At 47.2% G+C, this 27172-nt stretch overlaps 1 protein-coding gene across 3 annotated transcripts in view; it reads right to left on the bottom strand.

Annotated features, from left to right (window-relative positions):
• Positions 1-27172, bottom strand: part of LOC119213366 (rho GTPase-activating protein 6-like) — a 44439-nt gene that overhangs the window by 16562 nt on the left and 705 nt on the right. Inside the window, exon 1 of one of the 3 annotated variants that reach the window (XM_037464620.2) lies at positions 11065-11491. The exons of 1 other annotated variant lie outside the window; for it this stretch is intronic. In XM_037464620.2, coding sequence (XP_037320517.2) covers positions 11065-11106 — 42 coding nt within the window. In that variant the 5' untranslated portion in view covers positions 11107-11491. Of the gene's footprint in view, positions 1-7811; positions 8588-11064; positions 11492-27172 lie in introns of those variants that run through there. One more of the 3 variants, XM_037464629.2, reaches the window with a different exon arrangement.

Below are 27172 nucleotides of genomic sequence, written 5' to 3'. Positions count from 1 at the left end.
CATAAAGCCTTTAATCCACCGGCTTCAGCAGTGCGGGGGGAAATTCCGCCAAGCTCAGATGAGTTGTGACCCTGAAGGAAGCACGTATGAGAACTGCTGATGTGTTCCACGGTGAGCCCACGTTTGTATTTTATCCTCTGTTATACCGTACCAGCGTATGACGCACAGCAGTCCATTGTTGCAGTACTGGACGGTTAAAGTGGGACATTCATCATCTGTCATCCAGTACTTCATTGGAAGATATCTGCTCACTACTGCACAAATAAAAATAGCTCTTATGTTGCGGCCATTCCCTGACTTTTTACATTTTGGTGGTTTTTGTATATTCACTGAAACATTCACACATCTTATCGACGGACTGCCAAGGAGTGGGCCGTTGTGATCTTATCACTTGTGTCTTCTACTGGTCCCACAAAGTACACATTTATGTCTCAACAACTATAGGATGCAGGTAACAATGTCACAAAAAGGACGCAACAAGGGTCTCTGATTCACAGATGGGTTCCATAAACGAAACACATACCCTACACATCTGTAACGGTTCAATCCCGCTGGCCGGCTTTGTGTAGACCACGTGACTTGTGTAGTGAGACTCTCGGAACGCTACCAGAGGCCCAGGAAGAGGTGCCGAGCGTACCCGCTAAAGGATCTCTCTCCAAAATTCGTTACATCCTACTTTTGGGCTTGTTTTCTTTGCCTTTAGCGTTGCAGCTCGCTCCAAATGACCCTTGAGCAGACTTTCTGTGCTACGACGCTGGTCCAGAGGAATGCACTCAACATTTGTCCTTCTTTTTTTTCTTTCCTCTTTTACATACAAGATCACTTTCGCTGACCTGGATCCTCCTTGCGGTTCAAACCTGCTTTAATTAGTGACCACCCTAATGTGTGTGTGTGTGTGTGTACCTCTGTGTATCCAAATGTGCCAAACAGAAACGATTTATATTCTCCCCCACCTGTTTTGGGTTATCCCTGACATTACCTTAAAAATGTTGAAGTTCCCTGTTGTCCATTAAAAGGTTACATAATCCGATGCAAAAGCCATTCAGCCGTATCAGGCTTTTCATTGGTTGTCAAATGTGAGCTGGTCAGCCTCCAGTATTGGAGGGCATGAAGGTGGAGCATTACAGGGGGGGAGAATCAGATGTTGCGGTTGTAAATGCAATGATCATACCATGTGTTCCCGTGCAAAGAAAAGACGGCAGAGTTTTAGACGTGCCGAGACGTTTTGGATCACTTTAGAGGGGAAGTAGGTAGGCCCATAATTCACGGCAGGTCTGGATAAAGGGATTTCGATGGTGGTCAATGAGTTATGGTACACACATTATGGGAATTTCCTTCCACAAACAAGACTATTTTAGTTATTCCAACAATGGGCCGCTTGATTGATTTGAATCGCTATGAGCCCTATCATTTGAAATATCATACTCTTTGGATTTGGGTTTGATTTGTTTTGACTAGCAGTAAATACATGAACATTTAAACCTTCCTAGCTGTAAGGCACCATCACACAGAATACGTGGGTATCCTCTTTCGCCGCACGTAGTTTTTTTTTCTGCCTCTGCATTTTATGAAGGCTTCCTGGCTCGGTCACAATAACGAGCGACATTGAGTGTGTGCTCCAAATAATCCACCCCCCCCCCCCCTTTGCCCCTAATTACTGGCAGGCACATCTAAAGCATCAGGCCGACTTCAAACATTTTAAAGACAGATTAGTATAAAGGGCCCGCAGCAGTAATGAGGCTCGCCCTTAGCGACTTGGGAGCCTCGCAGAATGGTCACATAAAAACAAAATGTGAAGAAAATCAGGTATTGTATTAACACCACAGTTAATAGAAGAAGGAGAAGGTGAGGTAGTGTGTGTGTGTGTGTGTGTGTGCGTGGTATTGCTTCAAAGGGGTCTTCAAAAATGATCCAGCTGCACATGGGGTTAAAGTCAGAGACATAATACTCCTGTTTGCGACACTAAACTTTACGCATTCCAACCTCAAGTACGAGGACAGTGTTTTTGTGTCTGAGAGAGAACAAACTTGAGACATTTAAAGTCTGTGCCGAGGCTCTACTAACCCTTTCCCCTACTTCTGGCCAAAAGTGCTATTTCTGTCTGGCGCACTTTCGCGACATATTTGCCATGATGTGTATCTCTAGGTTGGAACTCTTCTCTACAGTTTTTTGTTTTTTTCTGTAGACGTGAAACATCCCAGCTCAACTGTGAAGGTCGACCTTTAATTCCCTTCAAAATCTTAACTTGACACGAACATGTCATGAACGTCCTAAAGAGTACTTTTCCATCATGACAAGTAGTGATGTAGTACAACGCTATAACCCTTGTTGTGTTCACTATGAGGTTAACCAGGTAGAGTAGGACGCATCAGTGGCCAACATGCTAGTAATTCTTCCTCGGTCCATTTATTTGCTTACATGGCATGTTGGGGAACCATCACGTTGCTTGGGATGCACCACTAAACAATGGCTAACTTCACCTTTTTTTCCTCTCTACAAACTGCCCCCGAATCTTCACTCTGCACTTTCCTCCATAACAAAGTTTCTCATTTGAGTACAGGGTGTTTCAAAATCCCCATTTATTTCCCCCCCCCTCTCTGTTTAAAGTTCTTACTCCTGGGCCAATATGTCCTCCAGCAGTGTAGTGTAGACACACACAGACACACAAATCAAGCCTCATTCAGCCACACACAAATCTCAAAATCGGCCTCCCGCCCCTCTCGCACCAGACCAGCCAGCTGAGGTAATGAAGCTTGTTAATCATGTATGTGTTTATGTGTATTATGTTTGAGGCGGAATAGACTAGTTGAATTCAGTGCCCCTCCGTTAACACAGAAAGACATTCAACACCATAGAGCGCGTTGTGCGTTTGTGCGTGAGCACTTTATCTGTCAATCAGTCCAAAAGGCGGGGCGGGTAGTCCCAGGAGCAATACTTTCCCATCATACCTTTTGCAGTCCAAGCGCTGTACTAAGTCAGCACCGTGAGAACGGACACAAACACTCGCACACACGCCCACACACGCACAAAAACACACATGCACACAAGCACAGCCTTGACACAAAAAAAACACTCGCAGAGAAATAATGTGCCACTCCATAGATCCTGGAATGTTAAATAGATTGAGAGATGAGAAGTGGCCTCTATGTTACCTCAGTCATACCAATACCCCACGCCCCTTCAAACACTGCAAAGTCAAAATACTTCACGAAAGGCAGGACTCTACATGGAAACACACAAAGACACCAATTAACATCAACCACACAAGAGACAACCCAGACAACTTTGTCTCACTACTTGATGCTGGAAGAGAAAAAAGCCTTCAACGCAACTAAACAACCGAAGAAGGTTTCCTAATGTCCAAAAGCAAATAATAAAGTCCAGACTTGTCTAACTCCAAGCAACTGGTGTCATTAGCCCGTCATTTCTGAAACCTTTCTTTCGAGAGAGTGCTCGAACGTCACCTCTGCTGGTTGAATTTCATTTAAGATCAGAGTAGCCTCCTCCAACGGGAGCTGCGGTTCACTCTCGCCGTCCGAAAAAACACGCAGATTAGATCGACTGCAAACTCCACACAAAAGCAGTTTAACCGTTTCATATTAGCTGATTGTCATCCGCACCTATTAGAAGCGATTAAGAGTGCGTTGACTCGACACACATTTCTTGGACGTAAGCGTGTGCAAGATAAGACGTTGATCCTATTAGGGAATAGTGCGTTTGTTTTTTCGGCCCCAGTGGCGAGAACACGAGTACAGCACATTCCCTTTGGTTTCCCTCTCCCTGTGCTTCCTCCAGCGGACCCATTTAACGCAGCGGGATCAGAGCAGAGTCTCCGTAAGACTCTTTATTTTCCACACAGGGGCAACACCCCCCCCCCACCTTCCGTACCCGGCTAAAGATAATCCTGCGAGGTAGTTAAAGAGCGGGATTAGAGCCCGCTGGTCCGCTCTTTAGAATACACACGATGATTATGACGAAGAAGACGTTTAAAGGGCCCCTTCTTTTTTCTTTTTTTTTCTCACATCCCTGGGGGGCGCATCTCGTAGGAGGAGGCGGAGTCTGACCGGACTGGTATGTTTGACCGAGCTGAGACACGGCAGGTTTCAGACACCCCCCCCCCCCGATTGCTTAGCAACTGCACGGCCCGTTGTTGGAGCGTGGTGCTCGTAAACGCACATCACGGGCGGCGCATCTGTTTCCGTTAAGTCCGCATCGGGAAAGGTTTGAACGAGGAGCTTCGGAGCTCCTTGCAGTCTGATGTGTTTTGGTTTCACTTGGATGTAAGATGTGGGAGAGGAGTTCAGGGATTTGATTTGATTCATTTAGTCCCCCCCCCCCCGGGCCGGTCCCGGGGAGATGTAAACCACTTGCAAACAACACAGCCTCGGCCCGATTAGGGAAAACCCTCCAGGAATAATCCAATCAGGCATGAAAAAAAATTGACCTTGTTTCAGTCCAGGAAGTTTTAGCCAAGTGTGACTTCCTGGAGGCCCACGCCACACCCGTCACCGCCCCACAATGCTTTGTTCTCACCGGACGCGCGAGCCTCTCCGTGCGCGCGTACCACAGGTCACCGTCGGGTCAGATGGTCTATTATTGATCTCCTGGCGGCGAGCACGGCACCTGCACCAAAACGCTTCAACCCATCAAGCAGTGTGCGAGTGCGTGCCAAGCAAAGAGCACTCTATAAAGTGTTAACAACGCAGTAACGACGGGACTCTAAAACGCCGATTAACGCGGCAAACTACTTATCGCCTTCCCACTGGCGCGGCTCCGTGAGTCCAATCAAACAAAGTCCGTTTCTCACCAGGTCTGCTAAGATTAGAGTGTTGGGGGGAAACTACTTCCAGGGATTTAATAAGGTTTAGCACTGAGACACGATGACAGAGGGAGGATTGCGACACTTTGACAAACGGTGAGGGGGACGTAAATCCCTGCAAGCAGGCCTCAAAGGGAGAACGTCGGTAACGGGTGAGGGACTCTTAAATTAACACAAATTCTTTTGGTACTTTCCAGGAACTGCTCTTTGCTGTTTTCATAAGAGCAGTACACTGGATTAGTCATGAAAATAAACCGTCAGATATACCGGGCTTTTAAGAATATTTCCAAAACATAAATTGGAAACGCATCACTGCTTATCGTGCAGTAAGCATTGCATGGAAAAAGAACTCACAAAGAAGTCCCAATTTGGACAATTTACCTTGTACAATCCAACTTCCAGTCAACACGGTGAGCTATTTGCACACAGATGCTTTTGTTGAAACATTCCCCCTCTTTTCCACCTGTTCTGAGGAATAAACAAATGATTCCGTGATCACTGCAGCCACAAAAAAGAGAAACAGTGTATGTCATTCTGACACGGTAAAGGACAAAAACAAAAGGAGATGCCGGCCTTGGAAACATGCTGCTGACTTCCATCACTCGGCATAAATTTGACCTTCCAACCAGATGCATCCAAATACTGACACACCGCTTTCAGGCAGAGGCTGCGCCTTTCAGAGCTTTCACTTCCCTAAAGGATTCAAGGCAGAATTAGTGACACCAGCAATTTGCTATTTGGAAATTTCTACTTTACAAATTGCATCGAAGACAATAACGTGTATTTAATGAAGTGAAGCTGTGACGGGCGGAGTTACTCAATCTGCAGGTCCTCGTCCTTCCTGTTTACATATTCATTGATTGACTGCAAGCATGTATCTCTTCTCTTTGTCTTTACGTGGTGCAAAAATAGCAAGATGCTTCTTGTTTTACAATTCATGCATCGTATAAATAGTGGAGAACCATTTTAAGGGTTTTCTCTGCACACTTCATGAAAGAAAAAGCCTCAATCTCAACACGTCTTTGTTTGTATTCACACCAAGCCATGCACTTGTGTAAATTAGGAATAAAGCTGCTTTCATGAAAGCCTATTTCCACAATACTCCTAGTGAGAAAATGACCACAACAGAGGGAGGAGAGGAATCATAATAATAGAAAGAACGGTAAATATGAGCCACCAGGAAGTGTGTGTGTGTGTGTTTGCACGTGCACTGCCACAACGCACTTGTTGATCCTCACATTCCAGTGGCAGCCTTGGGAGAAGCTAATCCAGTCTTAGTAAAAAGGCCCCTTTGAACCACGGTCACACTTTGTCCACACACTCACAGGTTCAATGCATGGGCACACGCATTAAGTGAGTATGTCCTGTGTGCAAATATGTGCAGAGGCAGCACATGAGTGCACGTCAACAGTGCCTCCAATGAACCAACTGTGTGTGTGTGTGTGTGTTTGTGTCTCAGAAATCAGTGTTATTCCTGGCTTCGTCTGTGCTATTCCTTGTCTGATTTGGGATATTTCTTTCATCCAGCCTCTCTGAGATGTAAATTGGACTTCCACCTTTGCCTCGCCGTCTGTTCGCCTGGGCTCCATTCCACCAGCTTTTTGTCCAGCTCTCCGTGCAAACTAAATCTTCTAAACTTTTAACCTTGACGCTGCTTGTTGACACCAGCTCGTTGTAACAACTCGACGAAATCTGCATGTAACACGTTGCCTTGTTGTGCTCTGAGACGCTCCTGTGGAAACCATTCACTTGGTGCAGCCAGAAGGAGGAAGTGAAACACCATTGTGACTTATGTCCCAAACGGAGAGGTTGTTACGGTTCATGCTGTGGTTTTTCAACCGATGCCATCCAATTCAATTCAGAAAGGACGAGGGGGATTTGCTACTCGAGGAGAACGCAAACACTTGACCACATTTGGTCAATTTCTCGCTAATCATGAGAGCTAAGCTTCTCATTTCGGCCACAGAAACTGTTCTTGGCTGTCATCTGTGTTGTTGTTGTGGTTTGTGTGCATGCTTCTGAGCATGTTTGCCCTTCTTTCCCAAGCTTATGGCATTTTTTGTGTTTCTGGAATCGTGCAGAGATCATTTTGAATTTCCAGTCTGCGAGAGACACACTTGAGACTGCTACGAGACGCGCTCTCGATACGAGGTGTATCCTGTTGTGCTTTGACAGCTTCTACCTGCGGTTGAGGTCAATCTGAGCATCACAGCTGACTGAGGTGTTGAAAACGAAGAGAAGAGACGACACAATCTGTTCTCACCATTTAGTGTCTCGTTCTGCTTTTGTGCGAATGACTCATAATGCATCCATGTGTGGCTGTGCGGGTGTAGTACAAAGATCAACGTGTGTGTGCGCATGTGTGAGAAGTATTGGACTACCAATCTTTTAAGATGGCAGATTTGTTCCGTCTTGATTCCAGTTCAGCTCACCGTTTCGCAGCAAATCGGCGGGAACACCGAACCACCCTTCCAACTATGAAGCAACACTTCTGCACTTCTGGTCTTTCACACAAACAGCGGCAGAGGCAAGAGTTTCCGCTGCTAATCGGACTGAAACGTCCCACATTTTGCGAAACAAATTGGGCAAAACAGTGAATCAGATCTTGCCGGGACTTTGTCCGCTCTGCTTTCCCCTCAAGCCCTTTGTCCATCTCCATAAAAAGACAAGTCATTCTGGGAGGACGGGATTTTCTCTTTACGCTGTTGATAATAAAACAAGTGCCCCCCCCCCCCCGACAGGCGTCTAGAAAGAGAAAAAGAGGGGATGGGCGATGTTATGACGACCAGAAGCAACCGGCTGCGGCGCGCGGTTTCCAACTTTGTCCCAAAGACCCGCGGCGCGAGCTCAACCGCCCCCCCCCCCGCGCACGTTATGAGAGGACGGAGCAAAGAAAGAACGGCACATCTGAAAGAGACATTTCCCTTCCCCCCCCCCCCCCCCCCCCCCCCTCCCCCCATTATGGGACAAGACCCGTGTGATGAAGCCGTACCGTATCTGTCTGCATTCCTGGTGCTTCGCTCCTGCGAACAAGACGTCCACTCCTGTGAAGTTCTCCTTCTGGGTCAGAGTGTGCTTAGGAAATGTTGTGGTAAATGTAAATAAGCTCGCCGTGCCGATGACTAAGGAGCCGCGTGGATGGTTGGTGCCATCCGCCCACGCACACGTGCGTGAGCGCGGCTGTTCGTTGCAGACGCTCTGAGCATCAATACCTCTCGTCTTTTGGGCAAATCGACAAACTGTCCATTCGTCCGTTCGGTAAAACAGCCCTTGCGTTCTGCGTTATGCGGGGTGTTATAGCGGAGGTGTGTGTACTGGGAGCGGCAGGAGAGTAAAACAAACACGCCTACTGCAATTCAACAAGGTCACACATCAGCAGGTAAGGAGAGTGCGGTGCATTCTAGAAATGTTTGCTCTCGTTATTGTGAAGTCCAGAGAGAGAATCTGAAGATAGTAAAAACAAGGGAAGCAAAATGTTAAGAGACACCGCAAAGAGTAGAACAAATGGAGACCAAAGAGGTGTTGGGTGGAAAAGGAGGGAGGGCGGGGTGTATCTCGACAGGTGGCAGCACTCAGGCTGAAGAGGGTCCAAGGATGATAAGAGCGAGCAGTTGCTTTGGTCGGTCATGTGCTGGACACAGACAAAGACTTTTCCTCACTTGAGCGGTAAATGCACAGCCTGCATTTATGAAGCATTTCATCCCCCAATGAATCCTTCTTTTAAACGATGGCCTGCTATCAACAAAGTGTACGAGTTGTAAGTGTTGGCACTTGTTCGCATAGAACGAGTGGCGGACAAGACGCCAATCACAAGACGGACAATCACCATTCAACTATTGGCAAAGGCCTCGGCGCCGGCATGAGCTCACGCATACCAATCTCCCGTTAGTCTAAAACGTCCTCATTCATTCATCTGTCTGTCCTCCGTCATGTGACACACCATCAAACGGCGTCTTCTAACTTTCCCTCCTGAGCCAACATGATGACTCATTGATAGCTAAATAACAATGAGTTATCTAGCTAAATAGTATATTTAATGAGTTAATAGCTCCTCTCTGCCGGGCCGAACAAACGGGTTCCTTGAGTTTAATTGCATGTTAGCTAAGCATCACACACAGTTATTCCGTTGTGTCCTCCCAAAAACGTTATTGTCTTAAGCTGAGAGTTTGAGGAGCAATGTTTGGCATTGCTGTGCCTGCAGAAGCTTTTTTCTTAAACTGCACCGACACGTGGTAAACGTGTTGTTAGGAATGATTTGCTCCTCTTCTTAACGCCTTTTCGTATGATGAACGATTGCTTACGTTGACAAAAAGGTGGTCCATATATCCCTTCCATGAAATAGCTCGCAGCACTGAGCACAATGCGTCACTACAGTTGGAACAAATGCAAAAAGAGGGGGGTAAGCGGGGGAACTTTTACTGCTCCATATGCTGTCTTCTTCATGCACGTGTGTCCCCAGTCTGGTAGCCGAGAACCTGAAATATTCCATCTGCTCTGGCAGGAACGGCGAGGAGCTGTTTTTCCTCGCATAGCGGCTCGGAGAGGCGTAACCCTCCATTTGCGCAAACGGCGGTTGTATTTGTAGTTACTTCCGAGTATTGATTTGGCAGATACGAGCAGCCTGGATTTCTTGAGGGTTCAAAGCCTCCAGCAAGTACATTATCGCCTTTGACTTCCATTCTAGATGACTGGAACGTTTTGCTGCTTGCTCATCATGAAATGTGGACCAACTTCTCAGACATAACACTCAGAATCCATCAAAGATCAATCAATAAATCAGCAATGATTAACTTTATTGATCAGTGTTTTATTCGTTTTTAACCAAGGAGGAGTTTTTAACCAAAATCGGACCAGGTGGTACCAGTGACCAACAATGGGGAAAATCAACTTAGAAAAGAGACGCTGATTCGTCTTCTTAGGTTTTATAACCAGTTATTCTTATTAGCCTAACATCCATTCAGATCACCCACTCTGAAAGCCAGAAATCAAATTTACCAACTTGAATTGATTGGTTTCAAAAAAGAAGACCAGGACAAACGAATCAAGCTCAAACGAATAAGAACCTGGATGCATCAAAAGTTCATTTCACAGGGAAAAAAAGACACGCGCTGTAGGGTTGGATTCATTTTAAACACCATTTCTGGGAGCCAAGTGGCGACCGCTTTCACACCACACAGTCGGGCTGCAAAGCCCAAAATCCAGACCACAACACGCTGCCTGCCGAGCCAAAGGCAATTGTGTTGTTTTCCAATCAGTGCTCTCGCAGCTGCACCAGGGCCTTTCCAGCCACAGAAAGGTGGAGACCGCCGGGGCAGACGCCGGAGGATTCCTCACCAGCGGAGAAAGAGGGGCAGAAGGGGAGAGGGGAGAGGGGGGGGGAGGCGTGACGGAAACAGAAGGGAGATAAAATACGAGCACGTGTGGCTGATTAAATCTGTGTTCTCGAGACGCGAGTCAATCCCGTTTCCCACATTGGAATGAACCTGTTGTGCGATCCGCCAGGTTAGCCGAACATGAGCATCTCCCGAAAAAGAAAATGCTGAGGGTTTGGGTTTCCGGAGCGTGCGGTTTCTCATGGTGCCCTCGCGGCCTTGACCCATATCTGCGTGTTTTGCCCTCATGTAGCCAGCCGGGCTGTTGAAGGTGTAGGATGTCAAAGAAAAACACCCGGGTTGGCACAGGTCTGCCGACAGGTTGGTTTATTTGGTCTCCACGGGGGCCGAAGTCTCCCCCCGTCTGCGAACCAGGAAACATGTGCGGTCTTGTGTGGTGGCATGTGCTCGCGCTCCATACCTCACGTGTCACCTCAAAATGTTCCATCACAGGAAGCTTTTCGCATGTGTGTTCCCTGCTCAGTTTCCGATTTCTGTTACACAGTCTATGTGGTGGAGGGGGGGGGGAGGAGGAAGGGAGGGGGGGGTGGTGGACTTTCAATTTGCAAAAACGTCAGAGATCCATTTATTCATATATTATATCATCACCATATTAAAAGTGCATTCATTTTGTTTAACGTAAATGCACACTATCAGTCATACAGGGAGAAACATGCTAAAATGCTTTTAATACTACACGCAGAAAAAGTCATCTTCAGGCAGGAAATAAACAGTCGTCTCTCTGTTCCTCACGCTCGCAACGTGCGCGCGCGGTGCGTTTTCTCATAGAAGATGTCAGCCCCGCGGGCTCCTAATCAGCACACGCCCGAGTCTTCCTAATTGATTCATGGCCAATAAAAACGGAGTACTTACAAGATAGGAATTTGGCCTGTCGAGGAACACGGAGTCTCCCATGGTCCCGAATAAGTATCCAACATATAGTAAATAACTCAAAATGTGGATGCAGCAAATTATATCCCGTTAAAAAATAAGTCACCCGCCCCCCTCCAAAAAAAAAAAAAAAAAAAAGTCTGTGTGCGCGGAGCAAACAAGTCTTCGCGGATCACTCTTGTCTTCACCCTCGCAAGACAAACACTTCTTCCACCCACCCCGCTGAACCAAGCCCTCTCTCCCCCCCTGCGGGTCCCCGCGGGCTTTAGGAGCGGGTGTCCTCGCGCAGGACGGACAAGCGTGTCAGAAAAGCCTCCGTGCCGGGGAGGACACCATAGTGCGTAATGCGTAACGGCTCCATACTGCGCGCTCGGTGCACTCCGGTGAAGACAGATGCTGAGCGGAGCCAGCAGAGGCAGGGAGAGCGCGACGGTGTGAGACGCGGCTTCCGGTTGAGAGTTTCAAAATATAACGAGCTTCCGGTTGCTGTTTTTTTTATCTACAAACATCGAAAAGGAGGACGGAAAATGGGCATCGGCATTAGTATTTTAGAAATTGTTTTCTTGAAATTCTGTTCTACTGACGTCGTTTACAACAACAATAGTAATAGTATTAATAAGTACAAGAGTTTTGACAAATAAAAGGTGACTTTTAACATGGTCCTAATGCTGATAAGCCATGCCATATATTGTACTCATTAGCATTAGTTCTATGCATAGTATGCATTCATTGCATTATAACTACACATATCTAAAACATCTGTTATTTGACACTGGACCAAACATGAAGAGAGAGGAAGAGACACATCGAAAGAGGAGGAAGAAGCTTTTGATTATCAGCAGTACAAATGTTTTAAATTGAAGTTTTTAAATCCAAATAGAGATAACAGTAAAGAACCTTTTGCTGAAGGTGAGGAGGACGCAGGGAAAATATTTATATTATTCTGCTAGTCTTAACTGAAACAAGTTCATGAATTAATTCTGTACAGCTTCTTCTTATTATAAAATGAATCAAAACAAAGATTGAATAACAATCCAATGCTGCCATATTAATTATGGGTTTCTTTTTTTTTTACTGCCATTTGCAATGGAAATATCCAGAAATGGATGATGCTCATGCTTAAAAACAAGCCCATTTATTATAGCGTGTGGAAAGTAGATATTTTGGAGATACAAGGTTTCTGCCAGCTGGGACAAATAGCCTTCTGTGGGGCTTATTACTGCAGCAAATAAATCACAGTGGGGGAAAAAAACTGGACGAACCACAGAACCAAAACTGTGATCGCTTCATTCGATTGTAAAGATCTTTTATTTATGAGTTTTCCCTTTAAAAAAAACACTCTACAGACCCAAAGGGCCAGGTCACCACTGGAGGATTCTAAGCACAAGGGGGAGGCTTCCCGGGTCTGTGCAGCTTTAATGTGAAGGCAGCATTAGGCAATCTGATTCTCCTGAATCCAAACCCTTAAAAAAACACCAGGGCACAGTGGCCGAAGAATATAAGCCACTGTGCCCACACACAGAGACGGTGAGAGTTAATGAAAAGCGTTTGCTCTGCAGGAGAGTGTTTAAAGAGGGCACAAAGTGACCACTTTTCTTGATTCAATAACCAGTACGCGTGAATGAGTTGAGTGAGAGAAAGACAGGCGGTTGCTCCCCGCTGATCAGATAGCCCCCTTTTGCCATTTAAAGAATGCTGAGACGTCACTTCACTCCGCAGATAGCAGATACACGGCTGTAAAAGCCAGTGCCGTGCTGCAAGCGTGGTTACAGAAAACCGGTTCTGAACAAGAAATAAATGCTTATCAAATCTGGTTTGCAGGGGGTTGGTCAAAAGAATGAGAATGTCATTGGATTAATTTCAATCGGCACTGAAAGGGCAGTGCCTCGGATATTTAAGCAGCTGTGTGTGCTCTTTGGGTTGAGAATTCCAAACTCATCACTTCCGGGTTGCAGGTTAGTAATAATCAGACACAGATCTAGTCAAAGTTAACCCAGTTTAAATATCACCAACAAAATAATTGCCACCTAATGTCTGATAAGTGCACTTCATAACATAATGGTTGTTCTTTGCGGCTGATAATGCTGTGTTAAATGGACCACTTAATCACTATAAGCAAATAGTTTAAACAGCAGTTACACTGATTGTCACAAGCCTTTTGGTTGGTTACTTTTTAAAGCAGAAAATTGGCCAATACAAATAAAAAATGTTAAAAACCAAAGAATGAGTTTAGGTCTCATACACGAGTCAATTGGACTATCTTGTCAAAATGCAAAATGAAGCTACCTTCTTGTTGAAGGCACCCATAGCTCCAAGACTCACAAACTCTGTTCAGTAGTACGACCACAAGCTGTGTTTTATGGGAGGAGCCAATCGTCTCCTAAAATGGAGCTTCAATTGTCCCAGCATGATCACAGATCACACACACACACACACACACACGCAGCCTGTGCGAGAGGAAGGGAATGATGGACGAGAGCACGTAGAGAAGGGAGGGGAGGGGGAACATGTGTGTTTGACACACGACTGCCCGTGGATGAGGGCGGGGCAAAGCCCGTTGGAGAAGGTCGTCCTCATCAATGCAATCAATACCACCACAAGCAGATTCTCTCCAGCTACAGTAGGCCACCGCGTCGAATATTTCACAAAGAGGCGCCGCTCGTTCGTGGGCTTTCTTACTTTTTGTCCGGTTTCCAAAATATATGTGATTGAATATTTCTTGGTAATCTGTAAGGAATGTGGTGACGTGTGATCCTAATCGAACACAGCTGATCGAAATCAAGTAAAAAAAAAAAAAAAAACACAATGAGTCACACAGCGGATAGAAAAAGAGTATGAAGGTGACATTAGCCACGCAGTATGTTTTAACTTTCCTACTTTCATCCGATGAACTTTGGCTTCAAAACACGGCCCGGCGACTGGGTTTAAAGGGAGAGAAAAGGGAGAGGGGAAGGTGGGGGGGTGATGGTAAAAAAACGGGCACACATAAACAAATTTACAGCAGGAGCCGCACAAAGCAGCTCTAGGGGATGACCTCAGTACTCGGGAATGTGAGTGTGTGTGAGTAAAAAAAAAAAAAAGAAAAAAGAGCAAAAGAGAGAGATGTTGCTTCACTCCTTCACTTGGGAGGCAAATACAGAAGACACACAAAGACAAACAAATATATAAGGAATTGTGTCTTGTCGAGGGGTCCAGGACCCCGGCCTCCCCTCCAGGGACGGCCGCTGTGCGGCGGGGAAAATGTTTTTTTTAGAGGAACTGATCATTCAACATCCACTAAACACAGGACGCACACACACGCGCGCACTCACTCACACACACACACGCACGCGCTCAAAACGTGATGACAGGGTGGGTCTGGATTCAATCCGGACGCTTCTATCAACAGGCCGACCCAGTTGTCCTAAATCTCCGTACTCTGTCCTGGGGGCCAATCGACAGAACATAGGAGTGGGGGGGTGGGGGGTGTAAGTAAAGAATGTTGGGCACCAGCCCGGGGGTTGCTATATGGCTTTCATCTCCATACCACCTCCATTACAACAGGCTCACACCGGCGGGCGGGGTGGGGTTGGTTGGGGGGGGGCGCTCTCCAGTGGAAATGCTCGGGCCCTGACTCGATGCTACGAAGATTTTAAAAAGTGTTGCAAGAGCAAACGTTTCGAATGGGGAAGATGTGAAAGTAGAGGGGTGCGGAGTTTCTGGTATCAATTTGGGGGGAAAACATTTGCTGGGGGATGGTTTACGTATTAAGAAAATAGTGCAGGTGACCTCTCTTTGAAACCCAATAGTTGGACCTGATTTGTTGACATTCTTGAAATTGAGTCATTCCATGTTGTTGGTGTTATCTGGAGTCGCAGCATCTCGACATCGTTGTGTCAAATCAACAACTAACAGACCACCAATGTGGTTACCACAAATATTGTGTTGCGCACTGTTAAATGGGCTGCACCCTGAGATTTTAATCGAATCTGCTTTTGGAAATCCCCCTTCCCCCCCCCCCCCCCCCCCCATTTAAGGAATGAAAAAACGTAGTTGTTTCTGTTGTTTGCGTGTTGCTGTAAACACGAGGTACCATTTCTGTCGCGTTCATTCTCTAATGCGAAAGCGCTTTTGTTTCTGTTTTGGGTTATTTCCTCTATAGGTGGTTTGTCACTCGTTGGCATGAAAACACGCTCACCAAGCTGGTCAGGAATCAAATGGGTCCCAGCCTGAACCTGACAATGTATCTACAGCGCAGGTCCATCTCCTTCTTGTCTGGAGGTTTCAGATGGAACAGCAGCGACGTGTGTGACCAAAGCCAGTTATCCAATGAAGTTATGAATCACGTCGACGCCCGCACTGGCTCTTCTCTTTGGAGACCGACACACACGGTGCCCTCCGCACCGACGGTTGCCATGGTTTCTCAGCGGCGCAGCCGTGTCAGACAGCACAATGAAAAGTGCGTGTGCGTTTCTCTGATGTCGTGCATGTGCTTGTGAACTTGAGTGTCGCCGCCCTGATTGATACGATTTAAACCCCAGTTTTGTCCCATCAGACACATCAAATAATAATATAAGTGACATTCCTGACATTATTTTCAAAATTGATCTGTTGAGAAACATTGCAAAGATTTACTTTGTATTTGTCTGCTGTGTGATGCATTCACTGGCAGCAGGGAAGCAGAAAATAGCCTTGACTCGTTGCCATGGCGCCGCAGTAAAAGCGTCTGGATCCTTGTGGGGAAAGGAGGGAGCAACGTGAGATGGACACGATCACATGAGATCTGGAGAAGCGGGGGATGGGGGGGAGGGAGGGGGGCCCAGACACAGAATTGTAAAGGGCACTTCAATATTTCTGTGGAAATACCGAACTCCAAATTGGCCATGACAGGAGACCAGCCACGTTGTAGAAAAACAACACGTCTGTCCTCTAATTTAAGGTGGCAGCGCTTAAGAAAACACCGGCCGCACACCTGTTAAAACACACCCAGAGATCCACGCTCGTCCTCTTCCTCTCGTCAGCGCCACAGTTCTGCCCGACGCGGAGTGGGTTTTGGATCAACTCTGAAGAAGTCAGAAAAAACTGAAGGAACAGCCGCCTAACAGGCCGGATAGCTCGAATAACAGAATATAAAATGTGAGTTATGTGACGCGTGCGTGCTCAGCTGACCGCTGGCTTCTCTCTCTCTCTCTCTCTCTCTCTCTCTCTCTATCCCCTGTTGTGGCCATGACGACCCTAAAGTTAGTGTCGAGCTCAGTGTGCGTTTACTCAACTCAAACTTTAGCTTTGGTGAGTAGTATTCTATTACAAATTAACAAACAACGGGCTGACTGTTCTGGACTGCCAGGGGCCCGAAAAGCTCCTGATTCAGTGTGAAATAGTTTTGAATCATATGATTTACTGCAAAAACATACACCACTAAAGGACGTTGTGAACTATTTGTCTATTATTTTGTCTATATTATGGCCAAGGTTTGAGGGGAGGGCAAATTGTGTATTCACACTTTCTGGTTTCTGTACGGCCTAAAGACACAAAACGTAACATATTAAACATTGAGCTATTGAGCTGTGAGTGGGCCGAGTTTGTGCCCCTTTGACAGAGACACTTTGACACACAATATTTTCCCCAGTGGTTTGCGTAGCAAAGCTGCGCTAAGCGAACCATCTGCATTTTGCACTCTGACGCGGGGTAAAGGACGAGAAGGAGGTTTTGATGGTGTTGTTTTTTACCAAATGAATCTGATAATGGGCTGTAAATCATTGGGCAATCAGTCACATATTGTGGACGGTGACTGATCCGCGGCCCCCACATCCAATCACCTGATTGCTTGCAAATGAGTTTGTCTGGTGTTGCCCGCGCTTTGTGTAATCACATGGGCTTTTTTTTCTTCATTTTCATGCAAATCCATTTGAAAATGAACCCACTCACGCACCAGAGGCGAGGACGTGGAGACGATATGGAGCCGCATGGATGGGTATTACTCACTCAGCTGTCTGTGTCATTCTGCTTGTGTTCTATGATAATCAGCGCTTTCACTTTTTTTTCAGATGCAAATCCGGTCATAATGAGAAAATGTGGTATAATTCTGAAAAACGTCTCTGCGCCGCCTTCTCCTTTTCTTTCCTTGCCTTTGAACTCGTTCTCGCTCCGTTTCCCTTTCCCCCGTTTCTTTACCTCGTTTCACCCCGTCTCGTCCCAATCGTGCGCAGCAGATGGCGTGCGCGCCACAGTGTTAATCCGCCTCGGCCTCTTTGGACGGGCCTCCTCCTATTGGCCGCAAACTCAGTTGAACTCGTGATGAACGAGCGCAAGTGACATTGCTTGGACAGACCCTTCATCTGTGTTTATCAGTTTGTGTGTGTGTGTGTTTTGGATTCCCCAGATCTTTTCCAACATGGCAGTCGGGTATGCATGCATACGTTCAGCGCGTGCTTTTTTTTTTTTTTTGGTGCATCATCCGCCGTGTTTGCAGAGCTGTACACACATGCGGGGAATGCGGCTGTGTGCGATGTCGGCGGCGGCGTGGGTCCCCCCCCCCCCCCCCCGGCGCAGAGCGTATCGGCGCTTTATCGAGAGTCGAACCGAGCAGCCTTAGTTCTTCTCGGTTCAGGGTGTAAATATTTAGCGTGTGTGTAAACACAGCGGCGTGCTAGGAATGCTCTGGTCACAAACGACAGCAGCGCTTTTATCCCGCTCCCCCCGATAAGACCGGTGAGACGACACTGTTGATTCATCCGAATGTGCCACACGCGCAGAGTTTATGGAGTCCGTGAAGTGCTGTCCGTTTGATAAGCTGTCCAGTCTTTGAAAGGGTCTCTTAATCACGACCAACATGCCTCCTCTTTAAACAACTATCAACAAACTTATTCCGATATAAAGAAATACACAAAAAAGCCTCCATGCATCCTCACTATCTTCATGGGCTCAACCTCAACATGTGATACGTGAATAGGATTCAGCCCAATTCTAAGTTAGTACCGTGTTGAGGCCTGTCACGATAATCGATATATTGACGTATCGCGCAATATATGATAATGAGCGCAATCATTTTTGGTGCTGCGATATCTTATATCAATTTTACATACCAATGTTAGCAACATCTTCAGAGGCAACACAATTAACCTCAAATCTCACCTAAAACACCACCATCCCACCCAGTCTTTCAACCTGAACTACTGTCGGTTCCTCCGGACTGCGGATCCCCCCCTTTGGCCGGGGGGGGGGGGGGGGGGGGGGGGGGCGAGACGCCCCGTCTCTCCAGCCGGGAAAAAAACTCACTCACTTCCAAAAGCTGAGCATTGGGGATTTTATTTAGCGGTTCCTGGAGTATGGGTTTGGGTTGAGGGATGGGACGAGTAGACGAAAAAGAAGAAAGAGGTAGAAGAAAGACCTGAGGTGGGGGTCGACAGATCCATCCCTTTTCTTTCAATCTCTGGAATGCGGCTTGAATCCAATCTCAACTCCCCTGTTGGCTCCGCCCACACTCCCACTACCTCATATCCTGCCACACACACACACACACACACACACACATCGTTTTAACTACTCATTTTTACCATGAAATGAGTGGTGGCTGCTCTAACCTGTTCAGCTGGTTTGTAGCCTCGTGCACACTCCTTCTGGCTGTTTGTATATTCACACGAGCTTTTAAAGTTCAGCTTCATTTGTCATTCAAAACGACCTCTTGGGACCTCTCCATGTCACACATCTCATCACAGCTGAGTTTTTTCAACCATATAAATGTTCCCTGCCAGTGCATCATGTTATACAGCCATAATGTCAGGGCCAGGATCCTACGTATATTTTCAGCCCACTGTCCTCGCACCGACTGCGTCAGAGCCTTTGAACATATAAACTATCCCCGAATGCTGACGTCCGAGAAAAGGATGCTTCCTTTGTCCTCGCTCGTACGGCCCGGTGCGGCGGCATGTTTACATCGCTGAGCGGTCGCCACGGCGACCGACTGAACCTGGCGGGCCGCAGAGAGGGGAGCCTGCAGTGTCGGATCCGGGAAAATCCTTGGAAAGCAAGAAGGTAGCGAAGCAAGTGGCGTTACGCTCACATCCTCGCGTCTTCTTCGGAGATGGGAGCGAGTGCAGCAGCTTTTAAGGTTGTCAAAGCAGCCACATTTATGCCACGCTGTTTAATGTGTTTATGCGTCGCCTTCTGACTTTCAAGGCTCTCGAACGTGGATAATGACGTCGGTCTCAGAAGTCACATGGGCATCGAAAAGTCCGAAGACTTTTCCCAGCATCCCGCTCACCGACGTGGGTTCCCAACCAAGTCCTGTAAACGCACTCAATGAGCCAAATAGAGCCGTCTGTCGGGTTGTGTTATGATGGCCCGGCGAGTTGGCTTTTCACAGGCCGGCCGTCAGCGGAGAGTCGGGTGGAAAGATTTAATACCTCCATAAAACCTGGAACGCACGAGCAGGTAAACATTCAACAGCACAAATTGTGAGCGCACGCGCACATACAGAGACGCACACACCCCTCCACTGTACGACCGCGGTAGAGTCCATTAAATCTCCATTAACACGGAGCCTCCCTGCTAGCCCAAGCTAATCCAACCCAGGTGTGTGTGTGTGTGTGTGTGTGTGTGTTTTTTCACCCCATCCCTCTACTGCTCCCTCATTCTGTCTCCCCCTTTACTTTCTCTCTGTCTTTTCTTCACAGACCCCCCCCCCCCCCTTTCCCCTTTCCCCTTTTCACATCTCCACTCCTACTAAGGTCTCCATTTCCCACACTTTGCCCTGAACCTGCCGGCTCTGCAGCCTCCTCCAATTAGATCAAATCAAGGCGAATTTCGGGCTCTCGGCGGGGAAAACCTGACTGACACACCTCATTGTTAATCTCCTTAAGCCCGGGCATCTCCGCAGTCACCGACGGGCTGGAAAAGACAGCCGCGGATTTCTCCTCTTTCAGGCGATTCGGCAAAGGCCTTTCACTGGGTATTCAAGTGTCCACCCCGCATGCCAGTCAACACCTGGGCTGCCACATGCATCCTAAGCTTAAGATTTCGCACTGTGTGTTCGCCCTGAAGAAATAGGATGAAAGGTGACGTGACATCAGGGTTCTAGGCAGAGTGACCTGAAAGGTGGAAACATAACATGTAAACATGGACGATGCCCTTTTTGAGTCTGACACCCTCTTCCCAGGCCTTTTCCCTATAGCCGTGGTGGCCGGCGCCGCTCATTCCAACCACCCGCTTTGTGCTTTGTTTATTGCAAACAAACCGCCGCTGGTTCTGTTGCTGGACGCATCGCTTCCTGTGCTGGTGGGATTTTTCCAAGGAAAGACCTACATGACGCCAGGTGTCGAGAAAGGTAAAACCCTTCCTGAGCTGGCAGCGGGCTGATGTGCTTTTGTGCTTTAGCAATCATCCATAGAGAACGCAGCAAGACCCGCATTTAGTTAATAGAGTAGCACAAACATATTTTAGTATCCTAATGGTGTGCTTAAACATTTGACCAGAAGTCCGAAGGCAAAGTTCCCTTTAGAAAAAGGGTTATGTGGGAGACTACTGATTCTCAAAAACGAAATAAATCTAGTACACACTGTCTTTCTAACACACACAAACGTTCTGGGAAGGTACTCTGCAGGAGAGAATATGATCTCTGCTTGGAAGTGACGCCGTTCCCCACTAAAGCAGGACAAACACACATTGTTGTGTTTGTGAGTGTGTGTGTGTGTGTCTGTGTGTGGGCATATGTATGTGTGTGTGTGGCTATGTGGGTGTTGGTGACAGTCCAAACAAATCCACTCCACTGGAGATGTCTTATGAGAATACTTGCAAATGTGTAACGATAACAATATGTGCCCACGTTTACCAGAAGGTTTTATTGGTTAAATTGTTTTAACAGTGAGGACCTTTCATGGGGAAACCTATGCATCGCTGATGCTGTGAGCGCCCTGCAAACGACCACAGGTCCAGTCAGGTTTACGTGTATAAATGCTTGCGGTCTGCAGCGAGATGTCGGCCTGTTAAAATATCCTTTTAAAGCGAACACATTCCAGGGCCTGGGATCAAACTGTTTGGGTTTGTCCTCCCTGTCCAATGCATTTTAAACAGTTTTATTTGGCCCCAGTGCTGTGAAATATGCTCTGCATGCAGCTGGTATCAGCTATTGTAATGTTTTTGTAAGATACTTATGACATAGGGAGGTCGAGGAGACAGATGTGCGCAGCTGTGACAGGCCGCAATGAAGCCCACCCACATTTTTTGTGTAATTGATCATCATTTTGTGTGGGTGTGGGTGTGCAGAGTGCAGAATGTTCTCAACTCATGGGAGATTTTTGGAAGCTGGCCACCACTCTCTAGTGGCAAGAACATCTCATTACATTTTCATCTGCACTTTCACTGCATTGCATTTTACCTTAATATTTTGGCTACTGTTCTGCCATGAAATAAAACAAAGATAGAGCACTATAGAGTGTTTTGGTACACGGTAGACCACTTTGATATTAAGTTTACAATAGGAAAAGTGGAAAATAACAGTAATGTACTGGCAGACCTTCTGCCGGTTGTAAAATAAAAATAAAATGTTATTACTACAGTAACATATTGTGAACTACATCACAGGAGGTACACTTGTTTTGGGATTAGGAAATAAAAAGGCATGCACGTGGAAAGGAAAAGTGGCAACAAAAACGTTTTAATTTTAATATTTTGTATATTCTTTTCTGGTAAACAGCATGATGGGGGATGATATTTCACTTCTGTCCACTAGATGGCGATAAAACCCCTTCAATCCTAACGCTCATCACAATCCGGGCTTTTTGAAAATCATCACAAACTTTTCCCTTTGAAAATACCTCTGACTTGGATTAAAACCACGTCATATTGCAGCTGCAGTTACACATATACACAATCCTCAACACACACACACACACACCTGCAACCGATATGACTCTTCCCGCCTGCCTCTGGAACTTGAGTGTTCCTCCGCTGAGCTATTTTTCTATTAATAGGCACAGAGCTCCGGCTGTGTCCAAAATGCCTGCTGTCTCATTCCGTTTTGCTCCCCCGCTGGAACAGGGTGAGAGAGGTCCCTCCGCTCTCAAATCACTTTGCTTTCGAGGGGCCCGCCGTTGTGCACAAAGCCGACAAGGATCCGCCTTCACAAGAGCGCGTCAGTCATTTTGGTCGGTTTGGACGACAAACAGATGTTGACATGGCCGCCGATTGGTTGGACAGTACAGCGTGTCTGCATCCACGTCCGTTGAAGAACTCGCTCTTAAATGACCCGACCTCTAATCCGAACCCTCTCCTGACCTCCCGACACCTTTTTTTGTCATCAATTTCTCATTGCGAGTGTCTCTTTCAATCATTTTCAGAAGGGCGTTTGGGAGAATCCAGTTCGAGTGCATCTTCAAGGTATGAATGTGTTTGAAAGAAGAACTCACAGCATGTTATGTGCAGTGCTGGAATCGAAACACTAGATCTGATGGCAAGATGCCCTCCGTGGGTTGGGATGTTGAGTATTGTCTACAAGTGGAACTTTGGCCTTAAAGGCTATCCGAACACCAAGATTCATCCTTTGGGGTAGTTTTAGAGGTGGACATTGAGTTCAATGGGAGAAGACGATTGAAAAAAACATTTTTTTCGCGGCGGAGTGAAAGACGACACCCATTTGGCCCTGAGCTCCTCGCGCAGGTCACTTCAAAAGAGAACCAATTGCTTCATGGTCTCATAGCCCCCTCTGGGAGGGCAAAGCTGGACCTGTCCAACAAACTCAACGCCAAAATCCAATCCAATGTTTTTGTTTTTATATTTTGATTAAAACGAATGGGGTAATGTAGCCAGGGTGTCCTAAGAAGTGAGGCCCTGAAAGTCACCAACGGACAGGATGAAAAACAAAAGGCAGAAAAAGTGACGGGTGGGTGAAGACGATAGGAAGGTGGATGGAGGTAGGGGGGGGGGGGGGATCACTATGTTAGTTTGCAAACCCTTTTTTTCAACTGGAGCCCTGCGGCCCTCGGCATGAAGCACTGACCTGGAATTCCAAATAAATAATTCCTTAAACCTCCCCACTGAAGGAGACCCACGCACGCACACACACACACACACACACAACGGGGTTCACCGAGCAAATGCACAGTTACTCCAAAACCGCAGCCTATTTAGACTGGTTTTGCACATATTTGAAGGCACATCTGATCAACAGACGTGATTCCGCGAGGTGAAATCACACACACTCCCAGGTGTGCACCCAAAGTGGGCACACTCGCCGAGGGTCTTAACTCGGGGAGCTTAGCTTCTCGGAGTGACCGAAATCCTGCGTGTGTGCGCAGGGAACATTCCGTTAATCATCACTAAATACAGCATGAATCCGCCTCATTCGGTAATAAAGGAGAGGGCGAGGGGAGACGTGGCACCGAGGTCAGACGCTCTGCGGCGTATCCGAGTAATTAATATCCACAGGACGGAGCGGGGGTAGAACGGGAACGACAACAAAAACAACGCAGAGGGGTTTTCAGTCATAGTCCTCGGCTGCACTCAGATGTGCCAAAAACCGTAGCCAGACCAAATCAAGACCCCAAATTAGATTTTTCCATTTTTTTTCAGATTTTTCAGTCTCTGGGACAAGAGAAAAAGCAGTGTGTCTATAATCCCATAATAGAGTCTCTTGATTCATATTATGATTGATTGACGTTATTCCTTGCAGGTACTTTGGTTGTACTTAGCTTCACGCTATTATTCAACAAGATGGCAACGGAGAAAAAAACCTTAAACTACAATAAACCAGCGGATGACATCGCGGTAACTTAGTTACAGTGACTAACCTTGTTACTGATCCGAGATTAGACAAAGACGCCGCGACTCGGTGGGAGTGTACTTTAACCACGGCTCCACTGATTGACGTCAATGAGAAAGTATACATTTACAACAGCGTGGCAGATGTGAGGGGATCCAGTGGATGCTTTCCCCCCCCCCCCCGATGGCTGATGACGAGCCACGTCAGAAAGGACATTAGCGGACACACGGGTCACGTGACTTTTAAGGACCATACCGATCCGTTCTTTTTGTTTTTCTTCGAAGGGACCGCTGCGAGCCTGAGAAGGTCCACCTGCAGTTCGTCACGGCTTCAGTGTTTTGACAAAAGCTCTTGCAACAGCGTGATGACATCCCCCTGCTTTACGCATTGGTAATCCAGCCGCTTTGCACACGGTTCCGATTAAGCCCAGTTGAAAAGAGAGGCGTTTTTTTTTCTTTGCAAATCCTAGGGCTGAAGTTTTTTTTTTTTTTGTTGGTGAAAGCATTCCAAAGATGTCAAAACCGTCAAGGTCTCGTTCCTCCAACGCAGCCTCCTCACTTTGAGGGAACTCAGGGAGGAAAACAGGGAGGAAAGGCGAAACGGATCGCTGCTGGGTTCACAAGTTCAGGCCTTTTGGTTTGCAAGAGCAAGCGAGGCTGTTCTGAGAAAGGAGGACGAGGCCGATAAAACTGTCAAATGTACGGCATCGTGCGGATGGTTTTCTTTTTGTGTGCCCCATTGCGTTGCTTTCTGATGTTTCGTGATTTAGCATTGTCACTGGGGTCGAGATCTGCATTGAGGAGTGAACCGAGACCGGAAAAGGGAGAGTAATGAACTAGGAATAATCCACCAAAAAAAGCGAGATGAACGTCGCGCCTCATGCAACTGAAATGTTTGTCAAAGCACGGAGGCGGTGTCAGAATATGTGAAGCGCGACCCCCACCTGCTTGGAAGGAAAATCTCCAAAAGCTTGGTGAGCAAATGTAGTTTGGTACTCGATATTTCACCCGGCATGTGGGAGATTCTATCACAGATAGTTCTAGTTTTTCCGAGGGAATTCCTACCGAGGAGCCAACAAACTGTCCACAGTCAATTTGTGACGGTTGTGTTTGGACAAGATTGCAGATTAACGTTACCTTTTAAAGAAAAGCAGCAGTTTTCAGGTGAGCTTTGGCCCGAACCGAGGTCATTTGGGTTTTTGTCCTGCGGGTACCATGGATGCGAGTGCAAAGAGCTCCGACGTCGACGACCTGCCGCCACTCATCAGTCTTTCAGCAGCAGGAGCGCTTTGAACGGTGGGGATGTTCTTTTGAGATAGTTTCTTTCACTTAACCCCCGTCACGCCCCTCTTCCAAAGCATTAGCGAAAGTGGCTCTAAAAATAGAGCGTTACAATGTCAACATTCTGGCGCCCCATCAACAACCAGGTTTGAATTGGCTGACCCTTTCCCCTGGAAAGGCCTACTGGCTAGTAGAAAGCTTATTTGACAAGACGGCCCCACTTCTGGCTGTTTTCAGTCTACAAGAAGAGCCACTTCCCGTCACCCGCCCCCCTTGCTGCAAATTACACAGAGCGTGCTCCGACTTTCCGATTTCTGCGTCATTCTTCTTTCAACATCAACAAACCTGAGCGTGGAAAAATAGAGAAGCTCTTCAGGCATCCCGGGCCAATATAACTGTCAGACGTTTTGCTTTTGGTGTAAACCGTTAGAGCTCCACTCTGTCTCCGCGGCTCCCTCCTTGTTCTCCCTTTGCCCCGCTGGCCGAGGTCTCCCTCCTTAAAAAGGCATGTAGCACGAGGTGCATCTGCACAGGTTGCCCCGCGTACACACACCAGAGCATGGTTTGACAGAGATTGACGCAGAGTGGCCTTGCACCTGCATTAAAACCAAGCCGATCCATGTTGATACGATGCAGGCGGCGTCTTTATGTTGCTTCTTTTTTTGTCTTAAAACATTTTCCACAAGCTGCCCTCATTTTGAAATGAAAACCAAATGATGTTAAAATGGGATATATCATGCCAGAGGACGCATTTTAATCAATGAACAGCTTCAGTATTAGATTTCCAGAACCTTTACTCACATGTTGTATGCATATCAATCTCCACGCAGAAACTGGCCGCCAATTGATCATTTCCCAAATGCCAGTTCCCTCAAAGCGGCCAATTAAAAAAGGTATGCCGACTGGAACGTTGAATGTCACCTGCAGTTTCTGCAGAGTCTTTCTGCAAAAAACGTTTACAACACAGCCGTGGGGGAAGAGGTGAGGCACGTTTTTTTCAATTAATGACCACAACCCCGGTGTTTATTATGCAAAATGTTTCTTTTATTTTGCATTTGGCAAAAAAAGCTGCATTGCAACTACCTAAATAAAATCCTGCCATACCTTTGATCATTTTCCAGAATACGTAACCCTTTGATTACGCTCCATGTTTTAGCACCAGACGGTGTGTGAAACCTCACTGCAGGCCAGCGGCGCGCCTCGGCTCTGCATTTTTACAAACACTCAGAGGTGCAATAACTTCACGGTCCAGATTGTACTAACGACTCCAAACCAATGGCCTCATGTTATCCTTTGGGAGGAAGGGGGGGGGGGGGGCATGGAAAATAGAGCTGCAGTGGTGGGAAACTGCTGAGTGAGAACTTCTCCACATCTCCGAGAGAGGAAGAGAGGGAGGAGGAGAGAGGCCAGAGAGCAAAGCGCTTTTTCTTCGGGGGCCGCGTGGGTTTTGACCCGGAGGCGACTCCGAGTCGTGAGAACCGAGTCCCGGGCCGCGCGCGTCCTCACGTCCTACACGGCAGCACGTGCTGCACGTCCACTTTGCGTGGGGGAAAAATGGTCCCACCTTCTCGCCAGTGCATGTGGACACGTGCCAACTATGCAGCCTGTAAAAGCCCCCCCCCCCCTCCCCTCCCGCCCTGCTAAAAGTAAATCTCCAAAGTATGTTTTGGTAGAGATTTCATACGCTGCCCTTCCCTCATTCAAACTCAATTGGAAGCCTATATGAAGACAAAAGCCCAACCGGCCCACTCTTGACAACCGGCAGAAGGGAGAAGAAAAAAAAAAGATTTGGTGGGATTAATTGAATTAATCCTCTATAAGGGTTCCTTCGGCTTTTCCCAGGAGTGAGCTACTTGGCTGGAAGGTGACTGAAAACACAGGGGAAAGAATCCAGGTCGGAGAGGTGCAGCTCTCTCCCCCCCACACCTAGTTAACTGCCCATGTGCCCTTGGGCAAAACTGAGACCACTTGCCCCCCAGTTGTCGTGGTTTGACGCTGGCACATCTTCCAGGTGCAGATGTCGGTCCAAGGTCAGTGGCCCCTCTTCAAACCCCACAAATCAACAAGCTCCAAC

The sequence above is a fragment of the Pungitius pungitius genome, chromosome 3, assembly GCF_949316345.1.
Source record: "Pungitius pungitius chromosome 3, fPunPun2.1, whole genome shotgun sequence".
Classification (NCBI taxonomy): Eukaryota; Metazoa; Chordata; class Actinopteri; order Perciformes; family Gasterosteidae; genus Pungitius; species Pungitius pungitius.
The sequence above is the reverse complement of the archived record's forward strand: the minus strand, read 5'-3'. Positions and strand labels throughout refer to the sequence as shown.